At 41.9% G+C, this 15,199-nt stretch overlaps 1 protein-coding gene across 17 annotated transcripts in view; it reads left to right on the top strand.

Moving 5' to 3' along the window:
- The window catches only part of LOC147018605 (transcription factor 7-like 2), a 445,180-nt gene that overhangs the window by 347,568 nt on the left and 82,413 nt on the right, over positions 1–15,199 (top strand). For all 17 annotated transcript variants that reach the window (XM_085898440.1, XM_085898439.1, XM_085898437.1 and 14 more), the window contains exon 9: positions 3,269–3,431. In XM_085898440.1, coding sequence (XP_085754566.1) covers positions 3,269–3,431 — 163 coding nt within the window. The remainder of the gene's footprint in view (positions 1–3,268; positions 3,432–15,199) is intronic.

Raw genomic sequence — 15,199 nt, 5'->3', positions numbered from 1 at the left:
AGTTGTTTACATAATATGTTATTTAAACCGTAAACGGTGTAAACTTGTATCAACTCAACAATATATGGCACATCTGCTTTCCTTTACTCACTTTTCATGCAGAAAACATAAACCTGAAAGAATGAGTAATAATTGAGAAAGAGAATTAAAACCAAGACATCATTCAAGCATGTTTAAAGGGACTTAAGATAAATGAGGGGGGGTTCTGGTTAAGGGAGGCAAAGGAGAAGGAAAAGGAGAGTCGGTTATGAGTGGGGAAGATTGAAGAGGTAAATTATTGTAGAGTAGAAGCTTAGGAGTTGTGTAATAGGTTGAGGGTGGTGGAGGATGGAGAGGAGGAAGAGGAGGAGGAAGGAGTTGATAAAGAGGAGGATGAGTCTTCTTTCGTATGCTGCACATGATTGCAAGTCACATTATTGGCTGAGTTGTGTGGCTGGGCTGTTGATGCAATGCCATCTGTAGGTTAAGAATTTGTAATTTGCTCATGGTGCCGGCGATAGCTCGCCTATTCTTTGCGAAGGACACCGTGGTACCTTTGACATCCCCTAACTAATGCTGGCAGACGGAACGCCCAGTTTAACATCCAACCGAGGAACGGCACTCGCATTGATTCCTCGCCCTGCCTGTGAGACACTGGGATGACAGTTTGTAGTTGGGCCAAGATTTAAACCCAAGCCAGATGGCTCAGAGTTGAGTATACATACCTCTAGGGCTCTAGGCCATCCTGTCAGCCCAGGAGGATGATGATGATGATGAAGAGGAGGAGGATGATGATTATTATGACGACAAGTGTGCACTCTAGTTTTTGAAGGCTCACTTAAGAATTTGAAAGTAGTTCACAGATATGACTCAATGCTAAACTACTAACCAAATAAGAGTGCACAATCATATGCCTGCATGGAAATGCAGACACCATTTTGTTTGTCAAACGGAAGAGTGCCCGCATGTTCCGCAACACAACCCTCGCATGCAACCACCACACCCCCATTGCCACTCACATGTTCAAGACCCCAATAACACCTGCTCTAACTGCAAGCCCACTGCCATCACCCTCACTTGAAACACCCTCAACATTATTACTCACTGCACTACCACCTGCACACTGCACAACCACACTAAACTCGCTATCATCATCACCCGTGCTCCCACTCATACCCTCCGCACCGAGACTAATATCCACACCCATCATACCTAGTCCTTCGCCCCACCAACTCCGTACCCCCACCTCGGATGGCACTCTGCACTCACACTGTCGTCCACACCCTTCATGCCTCCTACACCCCGACTAATGCCCATGTCTGCTGTGGTCCAGCCCCTGTAATATAAATAAATAATTCAAGGTTTGCATGGCATTCATGGAGGTGATAAAGTGTGTATAAATAAATAAATTATTCAAGGTGATACAACGTCGGGAGCTGTCAGTGATGGTGAAGTGTCCAAAATAAATACTTCAAAGGTGTGTTGGTAGTGGAGATGGCAGTGCATAAAAATAAATAAATAATTCAAGGTGGTACGTCGGTAATGGTGGTGAAGTGTTGATAAATAAGTAAATAATTCAAGGTGGTATGTCTGCAGAGGTGATGTGAAACTGCATACAAATAAATAAATGATTCAGGGAGCTGATCGTGTCTGTACGTAAATAAATAATTCACAGTATTATGTCAGTCGTGGAGATGGCAGTGTCGGTAAATAAATAATGTTTCTCGAAAGCATATATGTCAGAATATAATAATTTGACGTGTCCATGCCCAAGTATTACTGCATACATATTCTGAATATGAAAGAAATGCATCGATCGTCATTTTCGTGAAGACGCTCCATCGGACAGACTGACAGCACCCAAAATATATGCCCCCAACACTGCCGATGCCTGATTGGCAGCTAATAAGTAGAGGTCCAGACTCTTTACAGACTCTGGGGTGTATCTATCTTTTCGAAAAACTTTTCTCGGGTTGAATTCATCTCGGAAGGTTTGCCGTTCCAACATAACTAGAGTGCTGGATACTCGACTCAAGATGGTTTCAGTAGGAACTCCGGAATAATTTGGTGATTCAGCTTTGAAGAATAATGCAGCCGTCAGAAATTTGTTCAGTAGAAACAAATGCAACAATCTTGTTCCAAAAATCCTTTTGTAACTTTTATTTCTGCCATAACAATTAATGTGTTATTACGTGGCAAAAAAAAAATTTTGGCCAAGTATGTTGGTCTGTGGCGTTTGTCTGTATGTCTGTCTGTCTCACACAATTTCTGGCCAAAGTTTTCAAGCAATAGTTCTGAAATTTTTTGTGTGTGTAGGTGACTGGCCAAGAACAGCAATAGGTGACTACAATGCTTAATTTTGGTGAAGATCCAAATCTGGATGTGGATCTGAGAATTTTTAAAGTGATTCTTCACCATTGAGAGACGGCACCAAAAACGATATTGGATATCTGAAAAGGTTATTCATGGATTCAGACGAAACTGGGTGGGCAGGTTGGGCGTGTGACAAGGATAAATCAATTCAATTTTGGTGAAGATCTGAATCTGGATCCGGATAGGAGAATTCTTTAATTTTTAAGTGATTCTTCACCATTGAGAGATGGGGTGAAACAGGATATCGCATGATATCTCAAAAAGTTATGGACGGATTCGGATGACACTTGGTTTACATGTTGGGTGTATTTAACTAATTCATTCGATTTTGAATTGAATTCTGAATTCAATTCTGAATTTAACTGAATTCAATTCAGGGACTAATTCATTCGATTTTGGTGAAGATGTGAATCAGGATCCAGTCAATAATTTTTTAAGTGATTCTTCACCATTGAGAGATGGGGGCCAAAAACTATGTATAACATAATAAATCGTAAAGATTTTGGACGAGTTGTGACAAAACGAGGTGAATGAGTAAGTTAGGTGACGATAAAAAGCCGATTCGATTTTGGTTAAGGTACAGATTCAGATCCGACCCATTGGTGAGATACAAAATGTAAACTGTTCAGCCTGGCGCGGAGGTATGCATGCGCTCTACCAAGTGTCCCTCAGTGATTTCTCATTAATATAATTATTATTTTGTTGTTATTGTCTTCATGATTCGTCTCAGGACTCGGGTCAGTTAGTGTACACTCTGGCTTGGGTTGGCCTTCATCTTAAGACATGTTCAACGTCACAATACATAAGACCCTGATTCCTTCTAGATTTTTCCCTCGATTCCTGAATGCTTTTGGTGTTGTAATTTGTGTTTCAATTGTTTTACAAAACATTCTAACTGTAATGCATTTTTGTCCAGGAAGCCTTTGTCAGTTCCAAAGAAAGAGACCGAGGAGAAGAAACCTCACATAAAAAAACCTCTGAACGCATTCATGCTGTTCATGAAAGAGATGCGTGCGAAGGTGATTGCTGAGTGTACCCTCAAGGAGAGTGCTGCTATAAACCAGATCCTTGGGCGGAAGGTAACACCTCGTTTACACCATACCTTCAAAAAAAAAAAACGACGTTATGCCTCTTCTTTGTAAACTCACTATCATCCTCATTTGAAGGCACACCTGTACGTCGATGAAAGGCACACAAGTGAACCACACGTGGTGTACATTTTATTCCACTTTGAACACTTAAAGTATATAAACAAAACAATGTTATTACAGCAAGAATGCAAAGTCTAAACAGAAATGATTTTAAATGATTTTGATTATTCAGTGCCCATTTTGTCAATGTTTTTAAAAATTGTTTATTTCACCACTCGGAGGTGACCCGCACACAACTCGGATCACGGACTGCAATGATGCCGTTGCTGATGTTTGCTTGTTCATATCAAGTGATGCCTTGTCTCGGTCTATTACAGCGACCAGCCAGTCCTGTTTTGATAAAGTAGTGCATGGACAGCGGTTGTGGGACTGATTTAGATCTGACTATATTTGGATGACTACAGTCAGGCATTGTGACAAAGCTTTATCTGAAGTCCTCATTGTACCATTAATTAAATGAAATATTTGCGTTCATTTTTATTTTTACGCCTGGCTCAAGGATCGTGAAAATCTCGACAACGCAGTGTGGAATTCAATGCACTTACGATCAAGCAGAGATAATTAGGCATATGGCAGAGATAAACAGGCAAAGGTAAACACAAATATCCAAACAGTGTGGCCATATACAATGCACATAGCACAATGAGGTGGACTTATGGATGAGAGGCAGACGGTGGAGCCAACAAACGGTAACTCCACACAGAGTTACAGGTGTATCGGGAAAAGGTCATAGTTTTGTATGGGATACAATACAATATTGCTGTGGGTGAATACATTGTAGGAATGGAGGGAAGAGCAAGATTAGATACTCAGTGAGTCAAAAGGAAGTTTAAATGTAACATGTTAACCGTAAATGTGACCACTAGTGCTGACCATCGCTGGCAGCTGGCACCAGTGTTGACAATCTGAGAGCATCTCTTCTAAACCAATCATCGTGCTCACTGCCTTCCTGCTCTGTACAGTGCCATATTGGTAATTATGCTGAACTCCTTGGGAATTATGCCGAAAATGTCAAGAAAAAGCGTCAATGTGGAGCTGAAATTGAAAGTGTTAAGGCCGATGGAGTCTGGTGTTCATGGGACCACCGCCGTTGGGTGTGCATTTGGTTTGAGGGAGTTGTCTGTTAGGATAATTGAAAAGAACAAAGAAAAAAAATGATAGCATTTATTCAGTCCATGACTCCTGTAGATGGTACAAAATTGGTGAGATCTGCAAGCAGTTTGATGGAGAAGATGGAGAGACTATTTTCCTCCTGGATTGAGGATCAGGTAGTAGTTATGGCTAAGGGGTTGAGTTTATATGATGAAGTAAAAGAGCAGGAGGCCGAGGGATCTACCAAGGAGATGTATACAGCCAGTCGAGGGTGGTTCGATAGATTTAAGCACCACAGCAATTTGGATAACGTTCGCATACCTGGCGAAGCTGTGAGCGCGGACAAGCAAACAGCAGCTGAATTCCGCTCTAAGTTTAAGGTCCTTGTGGAAGTTTACCCTCCCTCGCTCGTTTTTAATGTGGACGAAACGGGGCTTTTTTTTTTTGGAAGAGGATGCCATCCCGTACGTTGATTTCCAAGGAAGAGCGGCATGACTCTGGCTTCAAGATAGCAAAAGACCACCTGACACCACTCCTTGGTGGCAATGCAACATGAGACTTGATGTTAAAGCCCCTTCTTGTGCACCTTTCTTCGACGCCATGGACTATGAAGGGTTATACAAAAGATCATCTGCCTGTCGTTTGGAAATTTACCTGAAAGGCCTGGGTGACAATTGGTAAATGTACAAAATTTTTATATTTTTATTACTAATCACTAATATTTATTGGGTGGTCGCTAGATTACCGTTATTCTCAGGTTTTCCGTCTGTTTGTCTATGTATGTAATCGACAGCTCTGGAGGCCAGGAGTCAACCGATTTTGATGAAACTTGACTGGTTGGTTCATACCTGGGTCTAGTTCTATGCTTTTGAGCACCGTTGCTATGGACGCCACCGTTGCCTAGCAACGGGACTTTGAATTTTTTGAAAAATCCCAAAAAAAAAAAAGATCGAAAACCAAAAATCGGCTTCCGCCCTTTTATGCGCACTATAATCAACCTCTTTGTCAAAAATTTTCAGCCCGATCCGTCAAAAACTGTATGACTAGTATGCAATTATATATCGACCACCCATGTCGCCTACCGGCTTGTTAATTTAGTGGTGTACATTCATGATTTCAGGTTATTACAGTTAATATATATATATATATATATATATATATATATATATATATATATATATACATATACATATATATCATTCTTATGTCCCTGGGGATGTCTTATGTCTCCCTGGGAATCAGTGCGTTCGGTCCATGTATTCTCATGAACATGTTTTATGAGCCCCATTGTGCACGAAATTGCTATTGTGCAAATCTCTCAGGAACCTATCCTTCATGCAAACCGAGGTATTATTGTGTACTAATACTTCTCAAAGCAATAGAAACACCTTCTTTTTTTTTAATCACATACTAGACTAAAATACGAAATTTGGTGTCTGTCGAAGGGTCACATGGCGGAAGGTGTAGCGATTTAATTTGCCTCCCTCCTGAAGGGGCTTTTCCACCTTGGACAAATTCCGTTTTAAGTCTATAAATAGCTAATTGTGGTGTTTTGTGGATTACGCCTGCCAGAGGTAAGTATTATTATAACCACAAACTATTCGGTCTTTTCTCTGTCCAACATATGATTAAGTTTTTAAACAGGCGCTACTGTTGTTTAACAGGAAACTGAAATAAATTTGAAGGAAAGTGCCCCCCCACGCCCCCCCTCACAGACTAATGGATCCGAGCAGTCTCGACTTGCTCAGCCTCTAGGTAGACTGCCAGCTCGGCCGCAGTGATCTTTAGCTAATAAAGGTGCTGAAATGAGTCTTTATCCATGAATAATGCATCCCATTGCTTGTCTGATTTTTCGAGCCATAAGGTTATATGATAACTGTACATGGATTGTATATAACATACTGTATCTTGGTGCCTCATATGTGATTTCTCCCACGCCACGGCTTCAAGTGTTACTTGCGAAATTGCCCTTGACACCCTTACGGCCCAATTGTGACCTAATTTGATGCATAACCACATTCCTAAAGGCCCAGTCACACCTTGACGTTTTAGCCAGCTTATGCCGATTTTTGAAAAAAATTGTCTAAAACGCTGGTACACGTGGAATACGTCATGGGTAAGTTTTGGAAACATTGAGAGCATGCTGAAAAACACTGCCATACGTTGTAGTACGCTGGCTTTCATCGTTGTACTTTGCGGTTGTCCTCAAATTTTAACATGCTTGAAATTTTACGACTTATGCCAGCGTATGACTCACACGTTCCGCTACGCTGGCCATAAGTTGTAGGCATGTTATGCGATCGTTGACACACGTTGACACACGTTGACACACGTTACTTGTAAGTTACTCATAAGTCGAAACACGTCGAGGTAATGTTTAGCGTACCTGAAACTTATTTCTAACCTATGAGTAACGTGTTGTAGGCACGTTACGCGATCATTGACACACGTCCACACATGTTAATTGTAAGGTACTCATAAGTTGAAACACGTCAATGTAATGGTTAGCGTCAGTGTTCCAGACTCCCTGGTGTTTTTATTTTTTATTTTTTTTCTTCGGCATGACGGTGATGTTGACACTTCGATTTCTAGTGCGGTTATAATTTAAATCGTTGAGCGGCAGCCCATTAATTATATTATATTATAACCGCACTAGAAATCGAAGTGTCAACATCACCGTCATACTGAAGAAAGAAGAAAAAAAAAATAAAACACTGACGCTAACTATTACTTTGACGTGTTTCGACTTATGAGTAACTTACAAGTAACTTTTGTTGACGTGTGTCAACGATCGCGTATCGTGCGTGCAACTTATTCCCATCGCATGCGAAACGTGTGAAGCATACGGCAAGTACATCGTAAAATTTTTAACACGTTTAAAATTTCAAGACGTACTCCACTTACTACGACGTACGATAGCGTACTTTAGCGTTCTACTCACGTATACCAAACTTACCCATACTGTATTCGACGAGCGCCAGCGTTTTAGACGCATTTTTCAGAGGTCGGTATACGCTGAAATGATCGCCAAGGTGTGACTGCAATGTTGACACTTCCATTTCTCCGGCGGTTATGATTTGAATCGTTGTGCAGCAGCCTTTTAATAGGCTATGCCGCGTGATCTTCGGCGAAACGTGCAGCGCGCTATGCACAAGTTAGACTATCGTTGGGCATAGGTTGTGAACGCCAACAACAGGCTAAGCATTCGTTGGTATAAGTTATCTCTAAGACAACAAAACGTTCTGTGTCCATTACTAATATGTTGTGCATACGACCAACTCGTTAAGAATACGTCCAAATCTTTTTTTAAAAACATCAAAATTTCAGCGTAAGCCGGCGTTTTACATCCATTTTGATATGTTGCCATTGCTGGCTAAAACGTCAAGGTGTGACTGGGCCTTTATGATCGCTATACTCGCTTGAGCGAAATTTGGAGAAAATCGGATGCATGCATGTATATTTACACACGGTTGGTGTATAGGCTAAGACTCGCTGGTCCACACACCTACCGGAACTAAAATTTATTTTAACCACAAATAAATCAATTACATCTGATGTTGGCAATGATGATGATGATGATGTCATAATAATAATATTAACATTATTACAAAATTGTATCAACCTGTATTCATAATATTAAGGATAATAGCATGGTCGAGTCGAAAGCATCATAAGCTAAGCAAGTATGAAGGAGAGAGGAAATTGGGACCATACTCTGTGCAGAGCATTGGTGCTGCCTAAGCAGTCTCCTTGGCTATTGAGCACTATCCTGGACGGGTCACCACTCTGACACAGGATACCAGCAAGCAGGCACTCATTTTGCCGACCTCGGAAGGATGACAGGCTGAGTTAACCCCACCTGGTATTAATTCAACAGCCGAGGGGGATTTGACCTCAGGACCCTAGGATCCAAAGCCCGCTACCATAGCCATTAAACCAACACCAGGCATGTATGAAGCCAAGTAAGCCAAGTATGAAGATGTATCGTTAAGCCGAAATGGACTTTGAATACATATGTAAATGAACTATGAAGATATGCACATACACATGCCCCCCCCCCCAACCGCGCCCCTGATGGCTTCGCATGCCTGTTTCTAGTGCAGTATTTCGAAGTCCATTGAAGGACACAAACAATAATAACCACATCCACCATGACAGCAACAACAACTATCTGTTATAAGAGACCCATTTTTTCATGTTTCACTTCATTTTACATCCTTGAGATTCACAAATAGACATGCACTATGTTTCTGAAGAACAACATGCTGTCTTTTTATTAAGTCCCAAGGCAAAGTGTATACATACCTAGATATACAATGGAGCAAGTGTATCCGATTTATGTATGTACATATGTATGTTTGTATGTACGTATATCCACTCTTCACCGATTGGTTGGACAACTGACCTGACGTTACCCACAACTGCAACCTGAAATACTTAAACTAAAGTACCCAAAGGACTCAAAATACCCCCCACCCAAAGACCCAGAAGACACAAAAGACCCACGAGGAACCAAAACACCCAAAAGACCCCGAAGACCCTGAAGACCCAGAGGACGCAAAAGACTGGGGACCCTGAACACCCAAAAGTTCCAGAGGACCCAAAATACTTCAAGGACTCAAAAGACGCAGGGCATCCAAAACACCCCAGGACACAAAAGACCCAAAGGACACGAAATACCTCGAGGACCCAAAAGACACAACGGGACTATCATGGACCCATGGAAATTCTGCATCATGTAAAATGTGGCTTCAGGTCCTTAACCCCCCCCACCACACCATCCATGTCCTTCACCTCCCCTCCAACGCTGACCTCTCTCTCTGCCCCCCCCCCCACTACCACCACACCCAAACTCTGTGATCTCCTCCCCCTTTCCTCAAATCCTCAAATCCTCAAACCTCCTCCCAACCCAATGTCTTCAACTCCCGCCCCCCACCCCAACCCCTTCAAAAGCCTCAAACCCCTCAATCCTAACTCTGTCCTCTCTCTGCCATCCCTCCACCAAGCAAAATCTGTCATCCCCTCCCCCTTTCTTCTTCAAGTCCTCAAATGCCCCAAACCTCAAGTACTGAACATGATGGTGATGGCTTGTACATGATACTGCGTTGAGCTTGGAGAGTTCCTGCTGAAATCAATTTATCTGGGTTCTTCCTGACATTTTTTTCTTTGTTCCTTTCACACTTCTTTCTAATTATTAATTTATTTGTTTGTTTGTTTATTTATTTTTCACAATTATTTTCATTATAATTCTTGCTTGTTCGTTCTCTCTCTCTCTCTCTCTCTCTCTCTCTCTCTCTCTCTCTCTCTCTCTCTCTCTCTCTCTCTCTCTCTCTCTCTCTCTCTCTCTCTCTGTCTCTGTCTCTGTCTCTGTCTCTGTCTCTGTCTCTGTCTCTGTCTCTGTCTCTGTCTCTGTCTCTGTCTCTCGGTCTGTCTCTGTCTCTCATTGTCTATCTCTAACGAGAAGTGAATTTTTGCAGAAACTTTTCTGTGAGGTGCACTTGGCTGTGAGGATTATGGGTTTCAGGGTTGTGGCATAGCGCCTGGATGGATTTGAGGGTTTAACATAGCGGCTGAAAGCCGAATTCTGTCCAGGTTCCTCCTGATGACTCCATCCTTGTTCTTTACTTGTTTGGGTTCCTTCTTAATCTTCCATTTCATTACACAAATATACACAGGGAACTTTGGCGCATGAGAAGGCCATTTGGCCTATCATGCCTCCATTGTTGCTGTCCCTGTTTGTTAAGAACAATGTTAAAAGTGAATAAAGGTGGATCTTTAAAATCACAATCACTTCCCCCCTTTCTTCCCTTATCCTCACTATAATTAATGGACCGGTGTTTGTGTGTTTGTCGCACTACTCCTCCGACAGTTGTGGGTCGGTTACATGCAGACTTGTTTCATAGGATTAGCATGACCCCAATTCATGTATCGTGGCATTTTTATCTTTGCCGGTGATCTTGGGGTGAGGAGGATGTGAATTCTCCATATAAATGTGTATCGTGTAGCGCTGCCTACAGGTGGGGGAAGGTATTGCAAGTCTTCACTCTGCAGTGTTTGTCTCTCTCTCTGTCTGTCTGTCTGTCTGTCTGCACGTTTTCCAGTGCAGTGAGGTTTTTTATTATTATAAACAGGAGGTATGTTTTTTTTCCTCATCCACATAAATTCATGGGTTATTTTTTTTTTTTGCTTTCACCGAGCTGCCAGTTGCCTATACACCGCCCATATATAGGTATGCATCAGAAGAACGTGTTGCATGTTTGGAACAACAACCCGCCCGTTGGGCGGGTACTCTGCTTGTTAGATATAATCATTGCAATTATAGTTTATCACATTTTTATGAATAAAATGCTGTTTAGCAGATTGTTTTATCATGATAAAGACAATGTATTTTTTTTAACCCTTCCTTTCCATTCGTATGATGATTTGATAAACCATGTACTGAGAACGACAAATTCGAATGTGTGAAAACTTCAACCAAAATGAATCGTCACTAAAGGGAGAGATCGCCACGGGGGGGGGGGGGGGGGGGGAGTAGTGCTTGTGCTTCAGAATGCTTCCAATAAATACAAGTTCTACTCGAGGTCTTGGATTCCACTGCCTCCTATGATGCAAGATGAGATGCAGCAGCTGGTCACAGAGGAGGAGTGTGGGGTGGAGTGGAGGAGGAGTTGGAGGAGGAGCGGGTATTGTATGGCACTACGATAAACAACTTGTACACTGTTTGGAGTTGATATTAAAGGAAGAACTGAGGTCTAGCTATAATATTTCCATAATATTATAGCTGCAATTGTCCCTCAGCCTTGTAATCTGTAATTCCTTTGGAACTCCTTACCTTTATAATTTCTCATGACTTTTCTTGGGCCATTCACATCCCCAAGCTCGACAATAGTGCAAAGACAGTTGGAATGTGGAGCTTCCCAGAATTAAATTGCATGTTGTATTGATATCTTTCCCACACATGCATGCATGTGTACATGTAGTCAATGCTTAAAGGCCCGGTCACACGTTGACGTTTTAGCCAACGTATGCCGATTTTTGAATTTTTTTTCTAAAACGCTGGCACACGTTGAATACGTTATGGGTAAGTTTTGATAACATTGAGAGCACGCTGAAAAACACTGCCATACGTCGTTGTACGCTGGCTTTAAACGTTGTACTTTTTGGTTGTCCTCAAATTTTTTCATGCTTGAAATTTCACGACGTATGCCGGCGTATGACTCACACGTTCTGCTACGCTGGCCACAAGTTGTATGCACGGTCTGCGATCGTTGACAGACGTCAACACATGCTACTTGTAAGCTAATCATAAGTTGAGACATGCCGAGGTAATGTTTAGCGTACCCGAAACTTATTTCTAACCTATGATTAACGTGTTGTTGGCACGTTACGCGATCGTTGCCACACATCGACAGACGTTACTTTTAAGTTACTCATAGGCTGAAAGACGTCGGTATAATGGATCGTCCTTGCGTCAGCGTCCACGGCCACGGCCAGGACACTTATTTGCAGCATTCTTCAAACTTTTCTTCGGCATGACGAGGATGTTCACACTTCGATGTCTAGCTTGGCTATGATTCCAATTGTCCATCGGCAGCGTCTATTTAAAATAGTCGAGTTTGAGCGTTTTAACACGTTCAGAAGAAACGCTTCAAATTTCCAAACCCCAGCGTCAAAAAACAAAGGCAAGTGACAGCAATTTAAATCGTTCATTGTAAACAATGAAAATGGCTGAGTGGTACCGTTTAAAAGTCATTGAGTGTAAAAAAAATCCAATTGTTGAGCGCAAGCGTCTACTTTCAATAGTGGAGATGCAGCAATTTAAATCGTTGAGTGGCAGCCTATGAACCTACCCGTGGACACGCAGACGCAAGGAGGATCCATCATAACCCACACCCTCCCCCTCACACTCACACTCACCTACTACTGCCAACATGAACAAACTACTACTAATACTAATACTAATACTGATACTGATACTGATACTGTTACTGCTGACATGGACATCGACTCAAAAAGGAACTCGAAAACACTGTTGGGTTCCCCTTTTATGAACACCATTTTTATATACCAATTCCCAAAACCGCTGGGAACACGTCTTTATATGGCAGTTGTAAGCTAGAAACACGTTAATTTATTTTTTTTTGTCGACCGGAAGACGTCATTGGAATACGTCTACATACGTCGATGTGTGTTGGGACTACGTAAAGAATTGGTTCAAAGCACGTCAAACATAAGTTAGAAATAAGTTTCGCGTAAAAAAGACATTACCGCGACGTGTTTCGACCTATGAGTAGCTTATAAGTAGCCTTTGTGGACGTGTGTAAGTGTCCACATATCATGTGTACAACTTATCCCCATCGCATGCGGAACGTGTGTCATACGCCGAGTACGTCGTAAAATTTTGAACATGTTTAAAATTTCTTGACGTACTCTATTTACCACGACGTATGATAGCGTACTTTAGCGTTGTACTCACGTATACCAAACTTACTCATACCGTATTTGACGTGCCCCCAATGTTTTAGACACATTTTTCTTAGGTCGGCATACGCTGGCAAGATCGCCAAGGTGTGACCGCGATGTTGTCACTTCCATTTCTACGGCAGTTATGATTCGAATCGTTGTGCGTCAGCCTTTTAATAGGCTACGTCACGACATCGTCGGCGATGCGTGCAACGCGCTATGCCTAAGTTAGACTATCGTTGGGCATTGGTTGTGTAGGCCGACAACAGGTTCAGCATTCGTTGGGATAAGTTATCTATAACACAACGAAACGTTCTGTGTCCATTACTAATATGTTATGCATACGACCAACTCGTTATGAATACGTCCGAATCTTAAAAAAAAAAAAACATTAAAAGTTCAACGTCAGCCAGCGTTTTACATACATTTTAATACGTTGCCATCGCTGGCTAAAACGTCAAGGTGTGACCGGGCCTTAAGGAAGAGCAAATGGTGGACCAGTTTATTAGCCTCTGCAGATCAGCAGACGAGGAAGCAGTCACATTATGCCTGTCAATGAGATGACTGATTGCCTGATGCAGAGTTGAATCACTTGTTCGTTGATGGAGGATTTTCCAGAGAGACCTAAAAGTAATGTAACCACCGTTTTCAAAAATGGGACAGGTCCCATGATGCTGACATCTTAGAAACGTGCTTGCAAGTGAGGAGTGGAAGAAAGTATGCTAGCTGGAGGAACTTGCTGCTTGCTTGCTGGATACCATATGCAGGCAGCTTAATGAGCAGAGCTGAATGCAGACAGTTTAAAATATATGAGAAATGTCCAGTAAAACTTCCCTGATCTTTATCTTGATGTTCACGGCATTCTTCCATTGCTGAGGAAATATATAGCGCATCTATGAATGGGATGTCCAAGATAAATACTGAACTGATCACCTGTGATTGAAGAAATAAGGTCGCAGTTGTCATCATTTTCATTCTGTTGCTGATGATGAACAGAAGGCTGGTGACTGATTTGTAGTTCAGTGGATTGGTCTTGGCATCATTTTGAATTGTCTGTGGTATTAGCAAAATTCCACAAACAAGGGAAGCTACATTTTAAGAATGATTAAAGGGCTATCAATTTGGCCCTCATATCCAGTTCGATGGAGTACTGCTCTCCCCTTTAGTCTTGCACTCTGGCCTCGCACATGTCACCATGGAGACTAAAGCCCTCAAAATCTATGGAATCTCACTCAACGAAGCTGAATCTCTGGGCCTATTACTCCTGCATCCCAGACAAGTTGGTCACCTCTGTCTTATGTTTTGTATTCCACTGATAGGCCAGATCTACATCTGGACCTTAACCAAAATATAAGCAGCTTGTTCTTGTCACCTAGGCAACTCATCCACCAAGTTTTGTCACCGTCCACCGTCCACAACGTTTTGAAATATTATGCTATATATCGTTTTTGGCCCCCATCTCTCAACGGTGAATAATGACTTTTAAAAAATTATTGGATCTGGATCTGGATCTTCATCAAAAGCTAATCATTTAGTTCTTGTTTCACACCCAACATGTCCACCAAGTTTCATCCGAATCTGCCCATAACTTTTTCTCACAAACAGACAGACAGACAGACAAACGGGTGAATACATAACCTCCATACACCTTCAGTGGCACAGGTAATTATTGCTACCAGCATTTGCACAGAGTGAAGTCCGATAGAACTCCTCTCGGGGCACCTGCAATTGGGCTCTGACTCTGAAGGAAGGACACACTGATTACAGATCGACTCAAGATGGCCTTCTGTGGACTTAGTGTTCTATTTTGAGAATGCAGTTGCTTTCATAACTGTTGCTTTCACACATGCATTTTGGCATCAGGGCTTTGAAGATGAGCATGAGAGAGAACAATCAATCAATAACAGATATAATAATCAATATAATAATCAATCAAAGAGAATAATCACACACCAGTGTGTGATTGGCATTGCTCATAGAAGCAGGCGAGTTTAGAAGGAAATCTGGACACAACTAGGTTCAGGAGTGAATGTGGTTTGCACAAATTTATTCTCGTATTAGGCCTGAAGATTATTTCAAAAGAAAAGCCTGGCCTGCAATGCTGTGTTTTGGAGGTCACTGATTAAGCTCTGAGCCAATCT

The sequence above is a fragment of the Eptatretus burgeri genome, chromosome 10 (assembly GCF_056783735.1).
Source record: "Eptatretus burgeri isolate ZD-2024b chromosome 10, Ebu_testis_v1, whole genome shotgun sequence".
Classification (NCBI taxonomy): domain Eukaryota; kingdom Metazoa; phylum Chordata; class Myxini; order Myxiniformes; family Myxinidae; genus Eptatretus; species Eptatretus burgeri.
Note: the sequence above shows the minus strand (reverse complement) of the source record. Positions and strands in the feature narration are given on the sequence as shown.